The sequence below is a fragment of the Tinamus guttatus genome, unplaced genomic scaffold, assembly GCF_059628265.1.
Source record: "Tinamus guttatus ecotype Peru unplaced genomic scaffold, ASM5962826v1 Tinamus_guttatus_pri_ptg000404l, whole genome shotgun sequence".
NCBI classification, from domain to species: domain Eukaryota; kingdom Metazoa; phylum Chordata; class Aves; order Tinamiformes; family Tinamidae; genus Tinamus; species Tinamus guttatus.
The window spans coordinates 386,968-409,368 of NW_028288938.1; the positions used below are offsets into that span (position 1 = coordinate 386,968).

General features: G+C 39.7%; 1 protein-coding gene across 1 annotated transcript in view; it reads left to right on the plus strand.

Annotated features, from left to right (window-relative positions):
- SPAG17 (sperm associated antigen 17) overlaps positions 1 to 22,401 on the plus strand; it is a 102,169-nt gene that overhangs the window by 59,192 nt on the left and 20,576 nt on the right. Inside the window, exons 25-35 of the mRNA XM_088531305.1 lie at positions 2,315 to 2,435; positions 4,767 to 5,146; positions 6,537 to 6,666; positions 8,314 to 8,534; positions 8,828 to 8,972; positions 11,057 to 11,211; positions 11,576 to 11,761; positions 13,594 to 13,721; positions 13,962 to 14,092; positions 15,681 to 15,808; positions 17,524 to 17,706. Coding sequence (XP_088387431.1) covers positions 2,315 to 2,435; positions 4,767 to 5,146; positions 6,537 to 6,666; positions 8,314 to 8,534; positions 8,828 to 8,972; positions 11,057 to 11,211; positions 11,576 to 11,761; positions 13,594 to 13,721; positions 13,962 to 14,092; positions 15,681 to 15,808; positions 17,524 to 17,706 — 1,908 coding nt within the window. The remainder of the gene's footprint in view (positions 1 to 2,314; positions 2,436 to 4,766; positions 5,147 to 6,536; positions 6,667 to 8,313; positions 8,535 to 8,827; positions 8,973 to 11,056; positions 11,212 to 11,575; positions 11,762 to 13,593; positions 13,722 to 13,961; positions 14,093 to 15,680; positions 15,809 to 17,523; positions 17,707 to 22,401) is intronic.

The following is a 22,401-nucleotide window of genomic DNA, read 5'->3' on the forward strand; positions in this document are numbered from 1 at the left end:
AGGGATGGAATGGCAATATGGAAATAAATGGTTAAATGCCAGATAATTGCTTCCAGCACATAGCAACTGAGTAATTAGAAAGGCAAGAATGATAACTGCAAGTACAAAGAATTGTAAGAATGGCCATGGAATATTCTCTAAATACAAAATAACCATGCTGCTTCTATGGTACGTAGTAGATGAACTCATGCTGTGGCTATTAATTCAACATGGATTCAATCCGTGCCACAAACAGTCCTTCTGATCTAATTTCAACAAGTTTAACTGAGGAGCGAAAGTCATGTAGAGCATTTCCACCTAACACTCAGTACAACATACAGAAGTCTTATAGTACAAACACGCTATGCAAAGAGATACCCCTACCGTTAATCCATAAATTCCTCCTTTTCTTCCAAAAGGATTTTTTGGTTTAGAATGTCTTGAGTTCAGTACTTTTTGGCGTTTCAATAAAAACTCTGAAAAACAGAGAGTATTCTTAGTGCAGAGGGCACAAGACTGAGAGTCTGCAAGTATTGTGGAGAACAGGATTAGAATTCAAAATGATCTTGACAAATTAATAGAGAAATGGTCTGGAAAAGTGACTGCAACTCCGTAAGAGTGAGTATTGGGTTCTATAATTACATGTTAATAATTGATAGATATAGAATGGGTAACAGTTCTGTCAATAATAGTTCAATATTATAAGGTCTGAGAGTTGTAATGAATCACAGGCTATCCATAAGTCAACAATGCCATCTTGCTGTGAAAAGGGCAAACATCATATTGAGATGAATAAACAAGAATGTAGCCTGGAAAATACATGAAGTAATTTTTCCATTCAGGCATAGTAAGACCTTAGCTGTAGTATTTATGTGTGTATGTAGTGTTCATTTACAGACATTGCACTGTGAGAAAATATGACCGCTATTTTTGGAGAGTTTGGAGAGTTTAGAGAACAGCATCAATAAAGATCAGAGGTCTAGAAAACTTGACCAGTGAGGAGAGATTAAAATACTTAGTTTGTGTTCATTTGATCTGGAAACATCAAAGCTGGAGATTGGGAGACAAGACAACCTGGTGCAAAGTTAAAGGAACATCATCATCTCTTATGCTTGCCCATGTAATCAGAAGAAATTAACAAATCTTCTGCAAGAAAGATTCAGGGTAACCACCAGGAAAATCTTGCTAATGTTATGCAAGGTAAGATACTGAAATAGCTTGCCTAGGAAAGCTAAGAAATCTCCAGCACTGGAGACCTTCAGAAGAGATTACATTAGCAGTTTTCACTAATGATAGACATGTACATCTTTTTTTTTACCATTAAGCAGGGAGAAATAGTTGGTGACTGCTGAAGTTTACTTTTACCCTTTTCTGTGTCTTCTCCCCCATGATTCTGTTACTGTGATATTAGGACACTGAGGATATCCTCAGTTAGCCAGTAATGCAACAGAAAATAACCATCAAATATAAAGTATCTAATATGTAGAAAAACAGATGGCAAAACAACTGCATTTTTTTTCCTAGGAGAATTCTGCAGAATTTTTGTAATACTAGCTAGTCCCCTAAGCATGCACTGAGAGTCCATCTTTAAACATTGCAGCAGATTTCAAAGGATCATTCTGCTATTCTCAGAAATCAAGAATAGAGAATATAGAATAATACCAAGACTCTCTGCTACATCCCTCTGCAACCCAAAATTGATTGTTTTCATTTTATAGGATTAGAATTCAAAATGATGGAATTCGAAATGACATCAAAGGGTCCATTGTTGTGTTCTCAAATGGTCCAGGCTCCTCAATTATTCCCTCAGTCATCTTTTCTGGTCATTAGGATTACTTTCACCTTCAGAACAGTGCCAAGATGATTATGACTCCCAGGGATTCCTTCATGTCCATTCCTCAAGTCAATCATGTATTTAGATCAGGCTGGAAGTACTGCTCTACTTATCCTGTGTGCTGTTTTAATGACTGTATGTAAAATAGCTGATAAATACATTCAATAACTATTTCACTCTCTTCTACTTCACATTTTCCATTTACTATCATCTCTTAGTGGACAAAATAGCATAACAACTTAGCAAAATGAAAAACAGTTGGGAAGTTTTTGTTTGCTTGTTTTCCCAAGAGCTGTAACACAGAATAAGATACTACAATCTTAGAAAATAAGCTGATGTTTCCAGTTCAGAATCCATAAGCTCTCAAATTGGTTAAAATAAGTGGTGGAAAACACCTTTTTGAAATGTTTCAGTGCAATTGAAATATGTAGTCTGTTTTTTGTTTTTTAAAAAAATTCTTTTAAAATGCAGAATAAAACTAACTTACATTTTATTCTGTAGGTGGAAGTGGAAGAACGAGCTTCCCAAATGCAAGTGATGTCAAATTCTTTTGCTTTCCCAAGTTTGAGTGTCTCCTGTCCCAATGGGCTAGTATTACTTTTTCTTGGTGAAAGCTTTGAAGGTTAGTTTTCTGAACTGCTATAGAATCAGGAATTCTTAAAGAAGTTAAAATTACAGAAGGAGAAAGTGATTTTTTTCTTTATAAGTTTATCTGTAACAAAATTAAGTTTTTTCATATCTCAGGCTGTTAATTCTGTCATACATAGTGTCTATTTGATAGTTATCTCAGTATAAGCAAATAATAGGTTTTAAGGCAACCATGTAAAACCTATGATTGCAAGTAGTTGAACATAATAGGCTGGAGGATAAGGAAGCAGTAACCCTACAGAGAACCTGAGAGAAGGGACCTCAACAGATCATCTAGTCCAGCCCCCCTGCTCGAGCAGGGACACCTAGAGCATGCAGCACAGGGTGGCATCCAGGCGGGTTTTGAAGATCTCCAGAGAAGGAGACTCCGCAAGCTCTCTGGGCAACCTGTTCCAGGGCTCTGTCACCCTCACAGTAATGAAGTTCTTCTTCAGAAGGACGTGAAATTTCCTGTGTTGAAGTTTGTACCCATTACTCCTTATTCTGTTGCCAGCCCATCCTCTTTAACATCCTCCCTTGGTATTTATACATGTTGATAAGATCCCCTCTCAGTCTTCTCTTCTCTAGACTAATCAGGCCCACTTAGTCTTTCGTCATAAGATAGATGCTCCAGTTTAATCATCTTAGTAGCCCTTCACTGGAGCCTCTCTAGAAGTTCTACATCCCTCTTGTACTGGGGAGCCCAGAACTACACACAATACTCCATGTGTGGCCTCACCAGAGCTGAGGAGAGGGGCAGGATCACCTTCCTCAACCTGCTGGTAACACTCCTTCTAATGTAGGCCAGAATCCCATTGGCCGCCTTGGCTACAAGGGCACATTGTTGACTCATGGTTAACTTGTTGTCAATCAGGACAACCAAATCCCCCCTCCATGGAGCTGCTTTCCAGCAGGTCAACCCCTAATCTGTACTGGTGTCTGGGGTTATTTCTCCCCACGTGCAGGACCCTGCACTTGCCTTTGTTGAACCTCATGAGGTTCTTCTCTGCCTAACTCTCCAACCTGTCCATGTCCCACTGAATGGCAGCACAGCCCTCTGGAGCATTGATCACTCCACCCAGTTTGGTAACATCCACAAACTTGCTCAGGGTGCACTCTGTCCCCTCAGCCAAGTCATTGTTGAGTAAGTTGAACAGCACTGGACCCAGTACTGACCCCCGGGCAAACCACTGGCCACAAGCCCTTAACTAGACTCAGTACCTGAGCTCTGCCATCCAGCCAGTTCTCAATCCAGCCGACTGTCCACTTGTTTAACGCGCACTTTCCGAGCTTCCCTATGAGGCTGTTATGGGAGAAGGTGTTGAAAGCCTTGCTGAAGTCAAAATAGACAACATCCACTGGTCTCCCTTCATCTAGCCAGCTAGTCATCCCATTGAAGAAGACTATCAGATTAGTTAAATACGATTTCCCCTTGGTGAATCCGTGTTGACTGTTCCTGGTCACCTTTTCCTTCCTGGCCTCCAGGATGAACTGCCCCATCACCTTTCCAGGGATGGAGGTGAGGCTCACTCGCCCGTAGTTTCCAGGGTCCTCCTTCTTGCCCTTTTTGAAGACTGGAGTGACATTGACTTTCTTATAGACCTCTGGTACCTCACCTGTTCTCCGTGACCTCTCGAAGGTGATAGGAAGTGACTGAGCCTGCCAATTCCCTCGACACCCAGGGCTGCGTCCTGTCAGGGCCTATAGATTTGTGGGTGTCTAATTTGTCTAAATAACCTCTAACCCAGTCCTCTTCAACCATGGAAAAGTCTTTCTCTTTCCAATTTTCTCTTTTTTAAATTTGAAATTAATTTTAAGTTGAAATACCAAATAGTTCAGGGGAACAGAGCAGTTATGGATGTGTACATATAGTCTCTTTGCATAGTTACATATTATACTTATTAGTATGCTCCATACACTGCCATAATTTATTGTAAACAAATTCTTCATTCAGACAAAATTTTGTCAGACAAAATATGTAACTTCAGTTTATGTGCATTTTCAAACTTGGTGGAACTCAGTAACTTTTTCACCATTACATAGAGTTAAGAAATTCCTCTCATCTACTTTTTACCTTATAAAATTTAAGCATTTGTATTAAGTTCACTGTCAACTTTCCCTTATTTTCATTTGGAAAAGAAAGGCAACTCCACAGGAGGATGCAGAGTGTCTGAGTAGATATTTGCTTTGAATTGTCTTCTGAGAGTGTCTCTTAATGAATGGATTGAAGAGTCTCTCTGCCTAAAAATTGAATATCTTCTATAGACATTTAGCATTGTTTGAATGTCTGCTACACAGCAGTGAGTCATTTAGAATTTATTTTCAGATTTAAAAGAGGTGGTAAAGGAAAGTGAGACCAAAGTCAATAAAGTGAAGGAAGAGAAGTCTGAGATAGGCGAGACCGAAGCAAATGAAGTCAAGGAAGAGGAGGTCAAGAAAGATAAGACCAATGCAAATGAAGCCAAGGAAGAAGAGATCATGGACAGTGCAGTGAAGGATCATGAGGTTACAGAAGGTGAAATGAAGCAAGAAGACACCAAAAAAGAAGAGGTCAAGAAGCCTACTCTGGAAATTCTGGTTAGGCAGAGTTATCCCCAAAAGATAAAACACTCTCATCTATATACAACAGAGATAAAGCAAGAGGTGTCAAGAGTCATCAGCAGTCAAGGAACTGTTATAAAGTACATGACAGATGGATCTACCCAGGTATGCTTAATAGAATTAATTGGCAGCAGCTTGCATGTGATTATCCTTGAACTTCTATTTGCCAGATGAGACAAGGAAGTGTCTAATTTGTAGATGTATGAGATATATAACCTTTGAGCTATGCAGCAGTATGAAGACTAAAATGTTCCTGTCTTTGTTCAATACCAGAACTTAAGGCACTCGTGGAATTTCAATGATGAAAATTTTAGGCATCTGTAAATTTTGAGCAACCTTTGGAAAAAGAAGTACCTGAGTAGGGTTTTGAGAGCTGTATTTTTGGACTTAAAAATCTCAGGTGTGAATTAATTGGGAACTAATCGTGCTTTGCATATTCTTGACAAAAGCATCCATATATTTTTTCAGTAATTGAAACAGTCATAGATGATTCAGAAATGACCTGAAGGATTTTTAAGTCTTATTGACACAATTAGGCATTCTAAATTTTCATCAAAAGGACTCCGCAGTGCCTTCTTTTTTCATTTGTATTTAGGCTGCCCAGGTTTCTGGCACATCTTAGGTTCTATAGGCTAGATACCATATTTGCAGATACTGCAATCAATATTCTAGCAATCATCTTTTTAAAGTTTAAGACTCTATGTACAGTTGGAAAACGGATTAAAAGAGGACTTTTCTGCTTTGACCCAGAAACTGCCAAAAGCAGACTACAACTCCTAGTACAAATAAGGATACCTTGCATTAGATCTTAAGCTATTTACCCAGAATCTCATTAAATTAACATGCAAAGAAGCTAGTTGCTCTTTGCCTTAATATTCGCAAGATTCAGTCTTGTGACAGTAGAATCCAGATCTCATGAGTTTTATATAAGCAGATTCTGAGTGCCTGCCTCTTTACATAAACTCACTGTCTGTAAGTCATCAAGAGTAAAATACATATAGAGAAACAATTAAAAAATAAAGAAATGGTTAACTACATTACAGTAAATGTCGCTTTTGAGATACGTCTGCACTATGTCTTTTGAGATAGTTTGCACTGTGCCATCCTTCTTACAACATCTATACTCAATATTTGCAAATTAATTTAGTGATGATTGGGATATTTTAGGCCTTTCCTAACACACAAAAACACTGAGAACATCAGTGTCATTAATATTTGACTAATTATTTAGAATTGTCATTACTGTTTTCTTTTATAATGCCTGTTTATTACTAAATAGAATCCCTAATGCTTACACGTCAACTGCAGCATTTCCTTTCTTTTTATGAGAGCTTCTCTATTTTCTTTAAGATTCTTATTGATTCTGAGATTCTCCTACTTATTCCATCATCCATATTATTCAAGTACATACTGTGTTTGCTCCACACTCTTTTGAGGTTTTCAGTTATTATTTGAAATAATTTTAGCCGTCTAGTATGTCTTTGGTTTTCTGTAGATTCTGTTTGCTGATGGCACAGTGTGTACAAGTCCTGATTCTGGACCAGTCATACCACGACCTGTAATTCCAGATAACACCCAATCATTACCAGAAACAGAGCCTTTGCCTGAGACCAGCACTAAAAAAGGTAACATTTCCAGAACCTTAGGCAGATTTATAATTAGTAGGGGCTAATGATATTTAATAAGGGGCTTTTTTTTTTTGTCTGAAGTTTTTGCTGGTATGAAAATGCAATTTTCTGTGCTCAACTACTGTACATTCCTAATTCATCACCTCATAGCAGGTCAACTTATACTCAGTTCTCTTAACACATGCAAAGAATCTCAGAAATAAGAGAGTGTGTGGAAACTGTGCTACATCAGTAGCAGAGTGAATCAACACGAAGTATTTTAAAAGATACCTTCAGAGGTATTTCAGGAGTATTCAGGGGTACTTCAGAGGTATTTCAAAGTACTTCCAAGTATTTCAAATTGGTACTTCAAAGTATTTTAAAAGATACCTTCCTATACCTTCAGGAATGTGAAAATCTTATTTATATGTTGCACAATTGTTTGGTATTGAGAAAAGCTCCTCTCTACAAGTCAAATGTATCACAGAAAACTTACTATATTTTTTTTCTCATTGTATGTATTCCTAGACATGGATCTATGGTCTGTCCCAGTATACTCATTCTTATGTTTTTAAGTATTTTGACAGAGAAAGAACCAAGTACAAATTTACTTCATACCTCAGAATGCATAATTACATTGGATTTACTTTGGAAGTGTATGAACAAAAATTGCTGCCAAATAGAAAAATTCCTCAGAAAGAGACTCCTGAGTCATGGAGTCCAGTCGACTATTCTTAGAACATTACCTAAGATATCTGGAGGGATATTTGAGAATTTCTCTGAGAAACCACTTTCTGATTTCCAGTCTCCATGTCTGTAGCAAGTTTATATCCTTTATTCCTTATATTTTATTAACAGCCACTACCTAACACCTTTCCTCTCCTATGCTTAAGCTTGTTGAATTTGTCAATTAGTGAACAGTCTTATCTTCTTATCTTCTTTTTGCCCCCCCCCCTTTTTTTTGGCTGCATGTTAGATATACTATAACCCTTTAGACTACCGTCTGGATTATAATTTACCGTCCCCTGTATACACTTAGTCCATTTCCTTTTCTTGGACATGGGTGACCAAAATTCTCTACGAGAATGCTCTAATAAGATCTCTCTATTACTTTTCAGAGTAGAATCACTATCTTTCTTCTGGCTCACTACAGGATTGTGCCTGCGTTTTTGTCGTTGTTTTTCACAATAATAACTTGTAGTCATCCTGTATTTCTGTATTTGAGGGGCACCTCCAGGTCTTTCTTCTCTTCTACTGTTGCAAACTGTCTGAAGTAGGAACTGTTTTTATTAATACTTATTGCATTAAACTTAATTCTACTAGTTTTTATCAAACTCCATTTATTTTAATCCTCAGGCCTATTCATGTGCTAGTTTATGGGTTTTTTTCCTTGTAAGCCATTCACATTCTCTTCTGCACTGATGATACCTTCCAATGTCATGTCATAATCAGATTTCATTTATATGATGTTTACTTATTTTGCTGTGGTCATTAATTAATCAATTAAATAATACTAGTCCAAGGACACATCCTTGAGTTCTTGTGACTTACCTGTAACCTGATAAATAGTTCAACTCACTTACAGAAACTTTTCAGTTTACTAGTTTTTATCTTTTGCCATAGAGTCCAATACACAAATCTGACACAGAAATCTTGTTTCTGCAGGAAAGAGCATCCAAAGGAACAGTGTATCACACTCAGACAAGGATGAATTGTTTGAAAATACTCTTCAGTGTCTGATTAATAATGAGCAACCAAAGGAGAATATGTCAGGAACCTGGATAACAACCACCCCTTCAGGCTTTCAAGTGGGTACTGAGGGAGCAAAGCGAATGGATCTAAAGCCTCTCTTAATCTATCAGGCAACTGACCCAGCTGATGGAACGGTACTACTATTTCTGTGTTATAATAATACTTTCTGTAGGCTAAGAGACATGGCTGCTGTTGTAAGCATTATAGAACTTGTTCACTGAACACATATCCTTCAGGCTGTGTTATTGTACAGTTAAATATGCAAAAGCTTTACATTCAAAAGAAAATGTGAATCTTCGGTCTTTCAAACTGATAAAGCTCTAATGGTCTAGCTTTGGAGTTTCAGTAGATAGTGTCTTGTTTAACTGATGCCACTGTTACAGGTATCCCAGTACTAATGTAGATCAGTCTTCCTTTATTACGTCAGGTTATGACTGTACGAGATGATGCAGTGATAATGGTTGAAAAGCTGGATGGCAGCAGAATTGTAGATCATGCGGATGGTACTAGAATCACCACTTTTTATCAAGATTATGAAGAACTTATTGTACCTCAGGATAGTAAAAAAACAGGTAAAATTGAAAGGGGAGCATCTCTTTGTTCTATCTGCATCTATGAAAGTTGTCAAAATATTCTTAAAAGGCACATACTGATGCTAGAGGTAACAAATCCAATAGTACAGACCGGGCTTACTTTCCCTGTTTATTCTTTTTTTCATCAGCATTCATTGCAAAAATTTAACTTTAGCCAGCAAGTAAATTTCCTTCTTTCCATGTGTACACTTGCATGACCCATATTCACCATGAGACCACAATGTGAGTTCTTAAATGTTCATTGTCCTCTCTCCATCTTCCCTGATACCAACAAGTAAGCTGCATTGATTCTTACTGAACAGGTGTATGAGGACAGGGCATCCTCATATTCTCAGAGAGGATGTGGACTCTCCATCCTTGAAGATACTCAAAATTTGATTGGATATGACTCTGTAAAATGCCACATCTAGAAATGTGAAGAGGTAGGGCCTGAACAACAGGCCAGAGTTGAGGTTACTTACAGATGAATACGGTACTGCCTTTGTAGAAGTACACAGAAATTGCCTGCAGAACTGTTTATGCTAACTTGTACATAGGCTTATTAAACTGTAGCTTTTGTGGGCTCTTGTGCAAACGTTTTTGACCTTGAAGGGAACCCTCTCATCTGAGGCCTGGGCTCTGGCCAAGTCCTGGTTCCGGATGATAGGGAAAGTATGCCCCACCAGATGTTACCGCTCACAGAGAAAATGCGAGTTATCATGATTTGCTGATTTGGCTCTATAAAAGCTGGACTCTCTTGCCACAACTTTGGAGACCTCCCTTATGGGTGGATGCACCGATAAGTGGATCCCCCACTTGCTGGGGAGGTTCTCCAAATCCTCACTGCAACAGGGACTCCCTAGCAATTGCAGATCTGGATGATGGTAGCGTATTTAGGCAATTGGTGATGTATCTTTTTCTTAATCACTATTCTCTTTCTCATATAGTAATGGTTAGGTGAATTACCTTGCTTATTTTGTCTTTTGCTTAAACTGAGCATGTAGTAGCTTATTGTTTTGTTAAATGTATCATTCTGTGTTGCCTTAATGCTAACAGTGAAATAAGACCGTTCTTTCCATTGGTATCTGGTTCTTTCCGTCTGTTCACCCTGAGGATAATGATGATTTGTGTTTCTGCTGACTGTCAGTATATTCTGTATGCTTGGCTAAACAAAGTCTATCTATACATGGAATGTATATTTACTGGGTGGACATCAGGCCTCTTGTTTTCAAACACAATAGGAAGTTTGGGTTGTTTAGAAAAAAATTATTCTGGTGGATAGTAATATTCCCCTGTCGAAAAATCTGAAAGATGTGAAAAATCAAAACAACAGCCTTGAGCCGATCTCACCATTCAATAGAAAAACAATAGCCAGGTTAGCATATCATTTGATGTGTTTTTCATGGCTTGTGCTGCTGAATAGGAATTCCTCCACATTCTACCACTTAAATCACAGACATAAGAAATTTCAGTATTCCGGCTCATATTTCATATATATCCAGATCATTATGGTTACTACTGTATTTCATAAAGTTAAACATAATCTCCTGGCCAGCCACAGATGGTCACAGACTTTTGTTGCCATTGTTGTTGTTGCTGTTGAATTTGCCTATATTGAGTGGACTGTCCAAAAATGTGAATATTGCATATTACTTATATAGCATAAAACTATGTGAAAAAAGAGATTTTATCATAGAATCATAGAATCATAGAATGCTTAGGGTTGGAAGGGATCTCTAGAGATCATCTAGTCCAACCCCCCTGCATACGCAGGGACACCTAGAGCACGTGGCACAGGACTGCATCCAAGCGGGTTTTGAAGATCTCCAGAGAAGGAGACTCCACAACCTCTCTGGGCAGCCTGTTCCAGTACTCTGTCACCCTCACTGTTAAGAAATTTTTCCTTAAGTTCCTATGGAATTTTTGGTGTTTTTTTTTTTTTCCTTCATTTTATGAAGAAAAGCTTGTCAGGGTCTTGTACTGAGAAGATAAAGGCCCAGCCTTATGAGACAAAATCAAATTTAATCTTAAGATTTTTCTATGGTTCACATACTCCTGTCCAGTTGCTCTGTATTGATCCTTAGATGAACGTTCAGAAACCATCACAAGAAAGGTCAAATGTATGCGAGTGGAGAATCCTGCGTTTGCTACTGTTATAACAAATTGCGAGGACAGTACCTGTTGTACCATCTTTGGAGATGGGACATCTATTATAGCAAAGCCACAGGGAACGTATCAGGTAGGAATGTTCCAAATGCCATGTCTTCACCATCAGCTTCTCTGACTATTTTAGCTCCCTCTCTGCAGCCTTCCCAGTTCCTTTGACTCTATCTCTTTTATAGTCTGCCAAAACACTGCCAATATAAAGCTGAGTTTGCTCACAACTATATAGTTGCTCTTTTATTAAATCTTACATTGCTCTAAGTTACAGAAATTACTATGCACTTGTCATCTGCCTATCTCCTAGACCTCATCTTTCTTCTTTCTCTCCCTCCAAACCAGATGATTGAGCCTTCCTCTTGATCTGGATCTATTCTTCATTTTCATGCTACATCTAAACTGAAGATTTCACCATTAAGGACTGAACTTTCTTAATTTGGCAGGTTTTACCCATGAAGATAGGCTCCCTTTTCATTGATAAAGATTGTGCAGCAGTATATACCCATGAAGTTTGTAATAATAATAAATTCATCAGCAAGCAAGAGGGGAAGCAAGCAGGGAGATATGTTATGAAACACACTTCCAGCATTATATGTGAGGTGATGGATCCTGAAGGAAATCTTTTCAAGGTAAAATACATAGAAGGAAACACATTTTGTATGTTGAGGAATATTGTCTCATAAACATCTTTGAAAGTCAGCTTGTATGCTTGTGGTTACGATTTCCTAAGGCAGCCTGGCTAACCAGAAGCAACAGCTCCTGAACCAGCTCTCTGAAATGTTCTTGAGAGAGTGGTGGTTCTCAGGATATCTTCTTTTTGTATTTCTTTTTCCTTTAGAGCAAAGCACACAGGTCTAGACTTTACACAGTATAAGCACAGACTACACAGTGGTCTATACTTTTCCTTACCTAAAAAAATGCTCTAATCTGCCTGGTAAAACAGCTACCATTATAAAAGCAATGATACAGTCTTTAAAGCAATAGTGGTGTAAAGTAATAGTGATCCTTTCTCATCTAAGATAGATATTTTGCATTAGACTAGTACTTAGTTTTGAGTTCAGGAAACATTATCTAGGAGTCTGTGACCTGCATATTGTTTTCTAATTAAGGGTTATTATTTTTTTCATGTCTCAGTAATGTTATCCTGTGCATGGCATCAAGTAGCATTGTAATTCTAAATATGACAACCTCAAAATATTATTTCTATTGTTGCAATTGTAATCATTGCTATTTTTTCCGGATTCCTGTGAAATTGCACTATGACTCCATTGGATATCTGCATTGTAATATACTTTTTTATTTTAGCTGGTCTAATTCTACAAATTAGAAGTGAAGTTGCTTGATACCAAACATAGCACATCCTGATTTTTGCCAGGCAGTACTTAGGGAACAAAAAGGAGGAGCCTGAGCAGGCTGGTAGGTATTGTGGAAGGTTAGGTATTGAAGGTATTGTGGAAGAAGTGATCACAGTGGGTATTTTATAGAAAGGAAAAGGAGTATAATGTAGTATTAGACATATTTGCATATATGCAATTATATATGCATATAATGTATATTAGACATATTCCATATAGTTGCTAGGTGTGGCATCCAGATACAGCTGTAATTGGATAGGTTCATTCTTGGTCCGAGTTACGCCTGAGGCTAAAGCAAAAAGGGTATGGTCAGATTCACCTCACAAACTGTCCTTTGAATCACTCGGGTCCAAATTGTTTCTTCCATAGGCATCTGTTTTCCAGCTGACAATATTAAGAAATAGAGGCAACATTGTTCCTTGATAGGATTCTTTGTTGGTTACTTTGTGTATATATATTAGTATGTAGTTAATAATCACATGGTATATTCAAGATGGAAAATAATACAGAAATTCAATTAGCAGTATTGTGGGATTACTTGAGACAATATTCTTTTTAAGTAAATAAATGCCTGAACAGGGCCTGCTATATAGATATAGATATGTAGAGGTACATGTATATCTATGTATACATACATATTCCTGTGTATATGTGTATGAACATTCTATGTACATGTAGATATGTGTATATATATATCTGTATGTATTTTTATATGCATATATGCAAATATATGTAGAGCTCTCAGAGTTCTATCAGTGCCTGTTTGGTGTATGCATTGGTCCAAAGAGTGAGTATATTTTTCTATGAGGTCACCTGCTTATAGATGTATATGTTGAAGATGAAATTTAAACAAGTTTGGTTCTGTTTAACAATCCTTGAGCATTTACTAAATATCAGCATGTGATAAATGTGATAGGGCATGTCTTGCTAGAACCTTTGTTTTGTCTTTTCTTTACATTACTTTTATGCATGAATGTTTAGATGCTCACCTTGAAATATGATTTTTCTGTCTCTTTCTCTGGGCAAGACCATATTACAGTTCAGAAACCAGTTCCTGTTTAAGTATATCGTGTAATTCAAATCATTTTTTATGATTTCTCTTATAGGTCATGGCTGATGGCAGTACATCCGTATTTGTTCCTAGCATTGACTTTGATGACAAGAAAGTCAGAAATTCAGCATTAGCACTGCCAGAAAAAAATGAATCTATCACTTGTGATGAGCATGTCCCCAGGTAAAATGCCCCAACTTCACAGATTTATGTTCACTCTTTCTTTACTATGTTGTATTTGTGCAGGAATGTGCAGATTTGCACATTGTTTATTCCATACTCAGTATATGCACACTTGATGTCCTCATCTTGAAGTTCCATTTTCTCATATGTCATCAAAGTGCTTTTTCCTATTTGCCATCTAGAAAAGAGTGCAATTTGAAAGCCATTATATTTGTCCAGATTTGTGTGGTGGTTCTCTAGGTTCTTCATTGTCTATGCTGACGGTTCTGGGACTGAGCTTCTTAGGAGCAAGGATGTAGAACAGCATCTTGCTGAGGCCTATAGTGATCCAGCTACTGCTGTCTTGCAGGACCCTGTGCAAGAATGTCCAGGTATAACAGTTTAATTTCTGTTCTGACAAAATAATAACTGAAAACACTATCATGGTGGAATCAGAAGCCAGTTTGGACAGGAAATTTGAAAATGTGCTTCTCCCATATAGGTAGGCTTCCACATTTCTGTAAGTGAAGAATAGGGAAGGTTGAGCTTATGAATAAAAAAATCTAGTAAACAGAGAATTGAGTGAGTGACACTTTGAAGGAATAAATGAACAGACAACTAGCATATCTTTATCCATGGTTAAACATAATAACAAAAATAATTACCAAATACATAGATTCTCCTTATATTTGCTGTCAAGAAACACTGAAAGTTTTTCAGTCTTCATCTAATGATCTGGGAGTACTTATGAATGAAGACAGTGTTACTCTAATGTGGGCCCATTTTCTGGCTGTTGGAAAAGTTAAATATATGCTATAAATAAACGAGAAAGATTGAAATAGGGGATACCAGTAGGACGTGGAGACAACTATCTGACAGCAGCAGTGCAAAGAAGTTGAATTGGCTAATTATCTTTGTGAAGTTATTTGGAGATGCTGTATGCCATAAAATACAGTGTAGAGTAACATCCAAACAAATTAAACATATTTTTAAAAATCGAGACAGAGAAATATGTGGTTCCCCTGGATGAAGGGGGATGAAGAAGACAGATTTCTTTGAGTCGTAGAATACTAAAACAGCTTTCTCAAAATTTGTAATCATAAACATGGGGAAGAACTTTCCCACCTACCACATTCTCAGGTTTTATATATTTTTAAATGCTACCTCTTTTCATGACAATATAAGAAAGAAAAGTAGTTGACATTTATTAAAATAGCACTCTAGTATTGCTCCCCAAGGAAAATGATTCTTATTGAAGTATTAAAATCTCAGATTAAAGACGTGTAGATGAATAAGAAGTCTCACAAATTTTTTTTGAACCCTGTTATTAGGATGTTTTTCCAGACTTCATAATTCACCTTTCTATAATATTGGCTCTATTTGCCTTGACAGCAAGGTTTTGCAATTTTGCATCATTGTGGCAAAGCATCTCAGTGGTGATATTAACTTCTAAGTCCACATATGGATAGACGACAAAGTGGACTTTTAGATTGGAAAAAATGTTTTGAAGTACATTAAAATTAATCAAAACAACAAGAGGAGACAATCATTTCAAATTAATTCAGTGATCTGTTCCTGAAGTATAAAATACAGTGAAGTTCTATGCTTGTTCTGAATAGGAAGTACACCTTCCTGAAAGTAAAATTCAGTAAATATGGGTTTACGGTCTGTCCCACGTGCTTTAGATATTCTGCGCACTGTTCAAGTGAGATGTTACCTAAGACTCCAAGCAAGTAACAAATGCAATTTATTGTTGAACACAGTCTGAGTAATCCAGTTGTCCAACTATTCTGTAATTTCCTCAGTGATCAAGTATTATCTGTAGCCACCAGTATCACATTTTCATGTTGAGTTTTAGCAGCTGATAGTAAGTTTCTTTACACTTAGACAAGCATTCTTTTTTTTTTTTGAGGTTTGAGACACATATCAATTTTTTTATTTATTTAAATTGATCCTTATCAAAATGTTTCTTTGAACCAGGTGTTTTAAATATTACTATTCTCCACCCTTTGGTTGAAGATTCCCCCTGGATAATGAATAAAAAAACAGAGAGTATCATTCCTCCAAATCTTCAAACAAGGAACTGGGAAAAACTTTCTCCTTTTGAGGTATAATTGTTTTAAAAAAGTATCTTGCTGCTTAAGCTATAGATGTTTGTCACTTTAGGGAAAAAAATAAAAAGTGAGACTACCAAATCCAATTTATTAAGCAGATCAAGCAAGGGATAGGCTGTGTCAGGGAAAAATTCTGTCTCTCACACATGTACACACACACACACACACCCCTCCCACATCAGTTGAGACCCACTCTGGTTACCACTCCAGGAAGATGACAGAAGATGGGAAGATGGTATCAAAGAATGTGCTATTCTTTTCAACCATTCTTAGCATTGCGCTCTTGGGTGGTAGATCAGCTCCACCATCTAATTTTTCTACCTCAGTCTCCTACACCTTGTCAGGCATCTGCATAACATTACCCTTATCCCAGTTTCTAGCACCAGAGGTCCATTAGCCAAATGTCTACACAGACAGCCTATAAGATCAGTCCATAATGAACCATGACACATCTTTCCTGCAGCTTCAGGTATTATCTCCTGCCTGCTGTTGACCCATACCAACGCTTGCAATGTTTGGTTCTTGTTTGCATTGTCATATCAGGCATGGTTCGTTATACACAGTTCCAGCCTGCATCATACTCAGCTTTTGGTTGAGATGAGGTCATGGTACTTGTATTTTTAAATTTCATGTTCATATTTATTATGTATGTTTATCATATTATGTGTTAACAGATCATTAATTCATTACAGATCATGGTGTTTGATTAGTCCGATGCCCTTCACATTACACATCACTGTTAGCTTCCATTTGAGAATTTTCAAATCTCTTTGAAGCTGATTCAGTTAAATTCAAAACTTCCTGGTGAACTGGGAAAATTACATTCCAGATTTCTAGATCAGTTCCTATTCAAAAGCTTTATGATTACTTTCAGAGAAATTACCAACTTGCTATGTTAGCGCAAATACAAGATGTTGGACCAGTTGTCTTTCACCTTGATAATTTGGAAAGTTTCACTACCAAGATCACATAGATAATCTCCTAGTGAGCAAGTGTTTCTAGACTCGAACCAGAAACCCAACTCTTACCTCACAAATCTCATATTTTAGTTATAAAATCATCCTTATTCCTAAAAAATATGAAGGCATTATTCTTAGAAAATATGACTAGATTAAGTGAAAGTCAATTATATTAACCTCATTTAACTAAAACTCAGGGCATGCAGGATGGAGTTCACTCAAAATGCAGTCATCTTAAGTTATTTTATATTCAGTGAGGTGGTATAGCAATTTGAGGAAGAGTTTATCTTGCCAAATGAAGAGGTCTTACAATAGATAAATTGTGCTCAAGATCTTACACACTATATTGTCTAAATCTGCACTGCTGTAAAGGAAGAAATGCTTAGCAGCTGAGACATGAAGCCTATCAGTTGGTTCACTATCCACTGGTTAGTGTTTCCAGTCATATTTTGTGCCTGTAGGTATAGCCAGCAACCTAGAATCTAAACAGATCTCTCAGCATTTGGATTAAAATTCTACATGCCAAGAGTCAACTCTATTTTCTAGAATAACCACAATGTGAAAGTATTTGATATAAATTTAGTAAGTTCCTTCATTCAAGTCCGGAATACAGTGAGCTGTTTTTCACTCGGAAGGCAGATCCTGTATTGTCAGCTGGATGTAGATACACAGATGGCTTAGATGGCTTTCTAAGAAGTCAGTAGTATAAGTAACCTCTTGCTCTTTTGGCTTGTTCTTGTTTATGTTCAGAATAAGATCACAGTTCCTACAGTCAAAGCGCATGTTTGGAACGGTCTCTGCATCGGATCTGAAGAGCAGACCTGCTTGACAGTACCTGTGCAAAAATGCCCTAATAAACTGCAAATCCGTCAGCTGCTCCAGTATGAGCCACTCAGTGAGAAACTAAGAGAAAAGCTGCAGCTTTCCCTCAAGGTAGTACTGTTGCTTCATTCTTCCAGTGAACAATAGATAACAGACAAATTGGGTGGCATGAATTTGCAATATGTGCTTGAGACAAACACTAATGCTTTTAAAGAACTATCACCATTTCATACCCAGACAGGTGCTGTAAGAAAAATGTATTTCTGAAGCAGCTCAACTCTTTTATCCAAATCCTTTCTGGAACATTCTTTGCTGTGTAAATACATGAGGTACACTCAAGTATCCATCATGGATCGTGCACTAGTTTCCTTCTTGTCAATATCAACTGACATCTAATACTAATACTCTTACTTTGATTAGGGTTTTTTTTCAAACTCTTAGAAAGTCAGCTCTATAAAACCGTACAAAATTTCGAACCCACCATAACTCTACAGTTGACTTCACTGAGACACTGACACATACTGAGACAAACTGTAGTCTTTGTTATGTATTAGATCCATAGATCAGTACAGTACTGATCCAGGTTCTGCTAAGATGTATCTCCCAAATGATGGTTTGTCAGGTTCAGTATGTCTCACTTCACACATATTAAATTTATCCTCACTCAACAAATGAGCAACAAAGCACTGAAAAACGTCAAGAGGAAAATGTTTCTTCAAAGTAAAGAAGACAATTTACTTTATCTCAGGTCTGATGTGATTGTTTCTATTAGAGCTCTTAAAAGTGAATTCTCTTAAAAGTGAAAACAGTCTGCAGTTCACATCAGTCAGTGTTGCATATTTCTTTCTATTTCATATTTCTATTTATTTCATTTTCAGAAATATACTGGGACTTCGCTCAAAGTGGTGTAGGTAGAGCTCAGACTTGATTACAGGTCTGCAATATAACACAACTTCCCCAGCTTCCACCAACATTGTTTCCCAGATCGGATGTGGGACTCTGTTTTATGACCACCAGCTAGTGGGGAGTGATGGGAACCATCTCAGCAAGAGGGGCACACGTCTCTTTGCCAAAAGGCTGGCCAACCTGGTTAGGAGGGCTTTAAACTAGACGAGAAGGGGGAAGGGGAGTGTCACACAGACACGGCGAACAGTACCACGCAGCCAAGGTCAGATGGCTTCCAGCAGGAGTATGCTAGTGGGGAAGTGAGGATAGGAAATGATCACAGAGGGTCCTCTTTCACCCCTCCTGGGAAACCTGCAGGCTTGGTTACTTCCCTGAAATGCCTGTACACCGATGCACGAAGCATGGGGAATAAGCAGGACGAACTGGAGATCTGTGTGCGGTCCCAGCATCATGATCTCATTGGAATCACAGAGACATGGGGGGATAGCTCACATGACTGGAGCACTGCCATGGAAGGCTATGTGCTCTTTAGGAAGGACAGGCTGGGAAGGCAAGGTGGTGGAGTTGCTCTTTATGTGAGAGAGCAACTGGAATGCATGGAGCTCAATCTGGGAGTGGGTGATGAGCGAGTTGAGAGCTTGTGGGTAAGGATTAGAGGGCAGGCTAATGTGGGAGACACTGTGGTGAGCATCTGCTACAGGCCACCTGACCAGGACGAGGAGTTTGATGAGGCCTTCTGTAGTCAGCTGGATATTGCCTCACAGTCACAGGCCCTGGTTCTCATGGGGGACTTCAACTATCCTGACATCAATTTGAAGGACAACACAGCCAGGCACAAACAGTCCTGGAGGTTCCTCCAGAGCGTTGACAATAACTTTTTGACGCAGGTTGTGGAGGAGCCAAAGAAGAAGAGGTGGGCTACTGGACCTTCTGCTAACAAATAAGGAGGGACTTGTAGGAGATGTGAAGGTGGGGGGTAGCCTCGGCTGCAGTGACCATGAGTTGGTGGAGTTCAGGATCCAAAGAGAAGGAGGCAAGGGCTGTAAGTTGCCTTGCAGCCATGGGCTTCAGGAGGGCCGACTTTAGCCTCTTCAGAGACCTCCTCAGAAGAATCTCATGGGCTAAAGCTCTAGAAGGAAGGGGGGCCCAAGAGAGCTGATTAGTTTTCAAGCAGTCCTTCCTCCATGCCCAGCAACAGTGCACCCCATGTGTAAGAAGTCAGGCAGAGGGGGCAGGACACCTGCATGGATGAGCAAGGAGCTTGTGGCAATGCTCGAGCAGAAGAAGGCAGTATACAGAATGTGGAAAAAAGGACAGACCCCTTGGGGGAAATATAGGAACATTGTCAGGGAATGCAGAGATGCGACAAGGAAAGCTAAGGCACGTTCAGAACGCAATGTGGCAGGGGATGTTAAAAATAACAAGAAAAACTTCTTCAAATATATTAACAGCAAAAGGAAGATCAGGGTAAACGTGGGTCCGCTGGTGAACGGGATGGGCACCCTGGTTACGAAGAACGCAGAAAAGGCAGAATTGCTGAATGCCTTCTTTGCTTCGGTGTTTACCAAGGGCAGCCCTTTAGAGCCCCAGGCCCTAGAGACAAGAGAAGAAGCCTGGAGAGAGGAAGACTTGCCCTGGGTAGAGGAAGATTGTATCAGAGAGCACCTAAGGAAACTCGATACCCACAAATCCGTGGGCCCTGATGGGATGCACCCCAGAGTTCTGCGTGAGCTGGCGGATGTCATAGCTAAGCCGCTCTCCATCATCTTTGAAAGATCCTGGAGAACGGGGGAGGTGCCAGAGGACTGGAAGAAAACCAATGTGACGCCAGTCTTCAAAAAAGGCAAGAAGGAGGATCCAGGAGCTACAGGGCAGTGAGCCTCACCTCCGTCCCCGGAAAAGTGATGGAACGGCTCATACTGGCTGTTGTCTCCGGGCACATGGAGGACAAGAATGTGCTCAAGAGTAGTCAGCATGGATTCACCAAGGGGAAATCTTGCTTGGCTAACCTGATAGCCTTCTATGATGGAATGACCAGCTGGATAGATGAGGGGAGAGAGGTGGATGTCCTCTATCTTGACTTCACCAAGGCTTTTGACACTGTCCCTCACAACATCCTCCTGGGCAAGCTCCAGAAGTGTGGGATAGATGAGTGCACAGTGAGGTGGATTAGGAACTGGCTGGATGGCAGAGCTCAGAGGGTGGTGATCAGCGGTGCAGAGTCTGGTTGAAGGGCTGTAGTTAGCAGTGTCTCCCAGGGGTCAGTCCTTGGTCCAATCCTGTTCCATTTATTCATCAGTGACCTGGATGAAGGCACAGAGTGCTCCCTCAGCAAGTTTGCTGATGATACAAAACTGGGAGGAGTAGCTGATACCCCAGAGGGCTACGCTGCCATCCAGGGGGACCTGGACACACTGGACAACTGGGTGGTGAAAAAAAACCTCATGAAATTCAACAAGGCCAAGTGCAAGGTTCTGCACCTGGGGAGGAATAACCCCAGACACCAGTACAGGCTGGGGACTGACCTTCTGGAGAGCAGCTCTGCAGAGAGGAACCTGGGTATCATGGTGGACGACAAGTTGACCATGAGGCAGCAGTGTGCCCTTGTGGCCCAAGAAGGCCAATGGGATCCTGGGGTGCGTTAAGAAGAGCGTCTCCAGCAGGTCGAGGGAGGTGATCCTGCCCCTCTACTCAGCCCTGGTGGGGCCGCATCTGGAGTATTGTGTCCAGTTCTGGGCTGCACAGTACAAGACGGATGTGGAGCTGCTGGAGAGAGTCCAGCATAGGGCTACAAGGAAGACCAGGGGCCTGGAACATCTGCCCTATGAGGAGAGGCTGAGGGAGCTGGGCCTGTTCAGTCTGGAGAAGAGAAGGCTGAGAGGAGATCTAATTAGTGTCTATAAGGACCTCAAGGGAGGCAGTGAGGAGGATGGTGCTGGCCTCTTTTCACTGATGGCCACTGACAGAACTAGAGGTAATGGCCACAAACAGAAGCACCAAAAGTTCCACAGGAACTTAAGGATAAATTTTTTAACAGTGAGGGTGACAGAGCACTGGAACAGGCTGCCCAGAGAGGTTGTGGAGTCTCCTTCTCTGGAGATCTTCAAAACTCGCTTGGATGCAGTTCTGTGCCACGTGCTCTAGATGACCCTGCATGTGCAGGGGGGGTTGGACTAGATGACCCCTAGAGGTCCCTTCCAACCTTAAGTGAAATTACAACCATTTCTCCAGGGGAGGAAGGCTGACTCCATACCAAATAAACAAGTAAAATAACAGGTTTTTAGTTAGTATCTTCTTGGTCATCTCCTTTGCAGAGATGCTGGACACCCCTTCACTCTCCATCAACACTGTAAAGCATTTTGTATCTGTTTAGTGAACAATAGCACTAGCAATTTACTTTTAGCAATGACAGATTTTAGCACTGGCAAAAGATTGACTGTTGTATGCTGAAAGCAGAGCTCTATACTGGGTACCCACATGACAGCCCTGACTTTCAAAAGAGAGCACATCCTCAGTTCCCCCTGAGACACCTGAATGGCTCTGTATGTCCAGAATCTCAGACTAGTATATATGGTCCTCAGTCCAGTCCTGTTCAATTTATTCATCGATGACCTGAATGAAGGCACAGGGTGCTCCCTTAGCAAGTTTGCTGATGATACAAAACTGGGAGGAGTAGCTGATACCCCAGAGGGCTGCGCTGCCATCCAAAGGGACCTGGACAGACTGGACAACTGGGCAGTGAGAAACCTCATGAAATTCAACAAGGCCAAGTACAAGGTCCTGCACCTGGGGAGGAATAACCCCAGACACCAGTACAGGCTGGGGACTGACCTTCTGGAGAGCAGCTCTGCAGAGAAGGACTTGGGTGTCATGGTGGATGACAAGTTGACCATGAGGCAG